Source organism: Gavialis gangeticus, unplaced genomic scaffold, assembly GCF_001723915.1.
Source record: "Gavialis gangeticus isolate Ggan-Ray unplaced genomic scaffold, GavGan_comp1, whole genome shotgun sequence".
NCBI classification, from domain to species: domain Eukaryota; kingdom Metazoa; phylum Chordata; order Crocodylia; family Gavialidae; genus Gavialis; species Gavialis gangeticus.
In genome coordinates, this window is record NW_017729029.1 from 9950144 (window position 1) to 9955403 (window position 5260).

Genomic DNA, 5260 nt, shown 5'->3' on the forward strand with positions numbered 1-5260 from the left:
CCTCCCCCCCCCGCCCCTGACATCCCCACCCTGATTGGTAAAGGAGTCCCCCACCAGCTGGGCCCATTTGCTGCTGATTGCCAGGAAAGTGAAAAACATGGAATATTTAAAACTTTGGTTTTTGCTTCCCCAGAGATCAGCAGCAAATGCCCTGGCTGGCAGGGCCCCTCCACCAATCAGGGTTAGGGAGGCAAGTAGTGAAATGGAAAATATTAAAGGAGCTGCTACAGGGACACTTCCAGTGCAATTTACAGAGATCCCTACTTATGGTATGCAATAGAAAATATCTTTGCGGTAACATTTTTAAAAACCTGGAGGAATAATATCTCATCTGCACTGTTTTATCATATAATTTAACATGGTCTCATTCTCTCAAATTATCCTAGTGCCTGGACTAATTTCTATAGAATTCCATTTAACTTTTTTGTCTAATTCAATATTAAGTTTTATGGAAAACAGCTCCAGCAAGTGACTTAGGTTAGGCAAGGTACACTTCTAAATTTAGAGTATCTTCAAACTTTCCTAACGTACCTGCCTACATTACAAATCTGAACAGTTAAATCTTTCGCTCTCTAGAATTTTTGTAGCTGCCATACAAAACAGGTCACTTGGCTCCCATTTAAGATGCACTTTAACTCAAATGGAAAAACACCAGCAAGACTGGGAGGGAGGGCTGGGGGAGCAGGGGGCTGTGGCTTAGGAGTGAGGGGAAGGGCTCAGGCATATCACCCCCCCAACCATATTAGTCACCCCACCTCCCTGACAGGTATCCTCTTTTTTGAAACTGGGTATATGATAACCCTAACAATAGGCCTACGCTGCTGTATTTCTGTGCTATTTGATCTTGGTTCAACAGCAACCGTGGAACCATTAAAAGACTGCAAAGCAGAAGGGAGGGTCATACTACTATAAACAAATACTCCAGCAATAGAAGAACAGACATCAAACTAAAGTACCACAGAGCAGTGTCAACAATGACATATAGCAAACATGAACATTGTAGGTTTGTTCCTTCAGTTTATGAATTCTCCAGTTCTCCTTACCAGCTTCTCATCTTGCAGGGAGAAGAAAAAGAAGCCATAGAGTGCATGAAGCTGCTCCTTGTGATCAATGAAGTCAAACATTGCAATCAGCCATCTTAAGAAGAGCAGCTGCAGAAAAATAAAATTAACCCTACAGTAAGTGAGGGAAGAGAACTTGACAAATCCAATAGCCTGTTCGATAGGACATATTCAGAAGTTCACATGGCTCCTTCTTGAGACCAGGAAGGCCACCATGTATGCATCAAGCTATTCAATCTCCTTGTTATGAAGCTAAGCTTGGTGAGAACAGTTAACACCAAAGTACAATAAAGACAATGTCCTGATTTTAAGCATATACGAACTCTAGGAAATTGATCAGTAAGTTTAAATTGCTTTGACTACCTTTCTAGCTGACCAGTGGGACATAGATGATTCCAAGACACAGACTTAAGTCTTTATTCATTCACAGTGATATTTTATTTAGCTCATGAACTCTGCTATCATAGCTGAGGAATACAACTGTGAGGTAAAATATTGTACTGCATTTGGAAGAATACTTGACACCACAGAGGCACATTTTACATCTGGGAAATTCAGAAGTATAAACTGAGCAAGACTGCATAATTCCCACATGACCCTACCTTTAGTCCTCAGAGTGGAAATGCTGATACAGTATTAGGCTTTTCTGAAAATCATGAAAAATGGCATGAGCTTGTGCGATGACTACACATAAAACTTCAAACTTCCTCTTCCTACAAGCAATGTGCCCTTGTCATCACCCTTCAGAAAATATTATTACTACTACAAGAATATGTAGTTACCTCGGTGCTACCTGAACACTTGCCTACACACAGCCAGGACACAGCTGAAACCACGGAACTTCCTGGTACTACAGATGCTGGGACTAGGCACTTCAAAAGTCGACTGTTCACCGCATCAGCTGAAAAACAGATGGTTGAAAGTAAGAGAGAACTGTATGTTCCAGGTTCTTTGGTCCATGCTTGCAGGTCAAACTATCACCATAGTTCTACCTGGAAAAGATTGCACATATGTATTCCTAGCTATTATACGCACTAGGAAAAATCTAAACAAAAGATTGATCTTTACTAAGAAAATTAAGGAGGAAAAAAAGCCCCCAAATTTAAACAAAGGTTTAAGACGGTTCAATCACCAAGAACTAGTACCCAGTTCTTTTTGCATCAGTTTTAAACAATTGAACTCCCTTGGCTTCAAATGTAGTTACTTTGGATTTATAGCAGTGCAACTAAAGAAGAAAAAATACCTCCAGCCTGTTGACAGGTATTGCTTAGATGCTTGAGATTTTATGAAATTATGGACTGGAGGAAAAAAATGAATTTCTTTAGCATTGGTATGAGATAAGAAGAATATCTGAAATCTGATCAGTATATTAGACTCTTATAGCTATTTCAGGCTATATGACCAAGTGGTCTAAAGACTACCATCGCTACTCTTCCACTCTATTTAATAGTCAGCTATTACATCCACTGCCAAATTTGACCTCATAGGCTTTGTCTAGGGAAAAAATAAATTAAGACCATCTTGGCATATAAGTACAGAAATAGTTTTAAGTCTTTAGCTAGTAACAAGCAAAAGCAACAAGATTTTTGGATGACTAAATCCAACAGAGGAATGAGCAACTTAATGTACAAGATAATAACATATTATGTGTTTGACAACGTGTTTCTATAATGTCCAAGCCATTACCTTGCAAAGCCTTTGCTTGTAAGTTTAAGATTAACAGATATTATTCAACATTAGCATATAAAAAACACTAACACACTTGCTTTAAAAATATCCCAACTAAAAAAAAAAAATTGTCAAATTAAATATGGTTAAATTTAGATTTTCTAAACAATTGTCCAGACTATAAAACCAATGGAAATGTTTCTGTGATTCTTTTAAAAACTTCAAATAAAATGCAGTTGAGTATATTCTAACAGAGTACCTGCATAGCATAGAGAAACTGGTTAGTGAAAAGTAGGTAACATTTGTACAGCTTCATTCTTAAGAAAGAAGCTTCTTTATTAAGAAAGAGCTTAAGCTTCTTAAGAGCTTCTTTCTTAAGAAAGAAGGAAGAGACTTACAGACAATGGAAGGTAGGGACTATATAGCAATGGCCATCACTTGTAGGGATCAGATTAGAAAAGCTAAAGTGGTGACTGAATTAGAATTGGCAATGGGAATCAAGGACAAGAAGTCCTTTAGGTACATCAGGAACAGGAGGAAAACAAATGGGAGTGTGGGGCCATTGTTCAACAACTCAGGACAGCTAGTTACTGGCACTCAGGAGAAAACTGAACTCCTGAATGACTACTTTGCTTTGGTCTTTCATTGGGCCACAGGAAAATTCATGCCAGCTAGGGTACAGAATGAGCCGGGTTCAAACGATTGCCTTCCTACTATTGCCATAGAACTGGTGTGTGATCAATTAAAGAAACTGCGTGTATGCAAGTCAGCAGGACTAGATGAACTTCATCCGAGTGCTGAAGGAGCTGGCTGAAATAATCATGGAGCCCCTAGCAAATTTCTTCCAAAATTCGCAGTGCTCCAGGGAGGTTCCTGAGGACTGGAAGAGGGCCAATGTTGTCCCCATCTTCAAGAAGGAGAGGAAGGAGGGCCCAGGTAATTATAGGCCAATTAGCCTAACTTCAATCCCAGGGAAAATCCTGGAAAAATTCATTAAGGAATCTATGTGCAATAAACCTGCAGAAGGTAGGATTCTGAGCAACAGCCAGCATGGCTTCATCATGGGCAGGTCTTGTCTTACCAACCTCATCTCCTTTTGTGATCAGGTGACTTGCCACCTTGATAAGAGAGAGGAAGTTGATATTATATACCCTGATTTCAAAAGCTTTCTGGATCTGGTATCCCACAATGTTCTCACGAGAAAATTAGAAGACTCTGGGCTCAACTGCAAGACAGTCAGGTGGGTAGGAAGCTGGCTGCAGGGTAGGACCCAGAGAGTTCTAATGGATGGATCTGTGTCATCTTTACAGGAAGTAGCCAGTGGTGTCCTCCAGTGCTATTCAACATCTTCACCAATGATTTGGATGTGGGGGTGAAGCGCTCACTGTGCAAGTTTGTAGACAACACCAAGTTATGGGGAAGTGCGGTCATGCTTGAAGATAGGCTGCAGATACAGGCGGACCTAGACAGGCTAGCAAGTTGGGCAGACTGGAACCAGATGAAATTCAATGTCGAAAAATGTAAAGTGCTCCCTCCACATGGGGACGAACAATCCCCAACACACCTACAGGCTTTGCAATGCCAACCTGACCAGCGCTACGAATGAAAGGAACCTGGGAGTAATAACAAACCACAATATGAACATGATCTGGCAGTGCAATGCTGTAGCCAGCAGGTCTAACAATACTCTGACATGCATCAATCAATGCATTTCCAGCAAAACCAAATAAGTGATTCTTCTGCTCTACTTGGTATTGGTGATACTGCAGCTGGAGTACTGCATCCAGTTCTGGGCACCACACTTTAACAAGGACATGGTAAAGGTTGAGAGAGACCAGAGAAGGGCCACCCACCGTATGATCAGAGACTTGCGCAGCAAGCCATACAAGGAAAGGCTGAGGGGATCTGGGACTGTTCAGCCGGAAAAAAAGAAGGCTGAGAGGGGACTTGGTAGCAGTTGACCACTACATCAGAGGTGTACATCAAAGGCTCAGTGAACAACTGTTTATCAGTGCACCCGTGGGGAAAACTAGGAGTAATGGTCACAAGCTCTTGGAAGACCGTTTCAGGCTCAACATTAGGAAAAACTGCTTCACAACTAGGATGTCAAGACTATGCAATAAGCACCCTTCAGAGGTGGTACAATCACCTACCCTGGAAACCTTCAAGAGGAGGCTGGATGGTCACCTTGCTGGGTCACCTGACCCCAGTTGTCTTTCTGCTTGGTGCAGAGGGCTGGACCCGATGATCTTCTGAGGTCCCTTCCAACTTTACAATCTATGAATTCATGGTTTTTATTCCAATACTTTATAGCAGGGGTGTCAAACTCCCTTAGCACCCATGGCTGGATCCAAATTGTAGACCTCTTCACAGGCCAGATCCAAACCCACTTCTATCAATGGGATGAGCAGCAGCAGTGTTAACTGCATGGGTTCCTGGGCTGCTGTCAGCTATCACTTGCCCCACTGCCCCTGAAACATGCCCCCAAGGGCTCTGTACCCCCAAATTCAGCAGTGGGGCTCTATCCTTGC

General features: G+C 41.8%; 1 protein-coding gene across 1 annotated transcript in view; it reads right to left on the minus strand.

The window, feature by feature from the left end:
* The window catches only part of CENPI (centromere protein I), a gene marked incomplete at its 5' end in the record, with an annotated part of 40550 nt that overhangs the window by 22923 nt on the left and 12367 nt on the right, over positions 1 to 5260 (minus strand). The window contains 2 exons of the mRNA XM_019521003.1: positions 1044 to 1151; positions 1844 to 1962. Of these exons, the coding sequence (XP_019376548.1) occupies positions 1044 to 1151; positions 1844 to 1962 (227 nt within the window). The remainder of the gene's footprint in view (positions 1 to 1043; positions 1152 to 1843; positions 1963 to 5260) is intronic.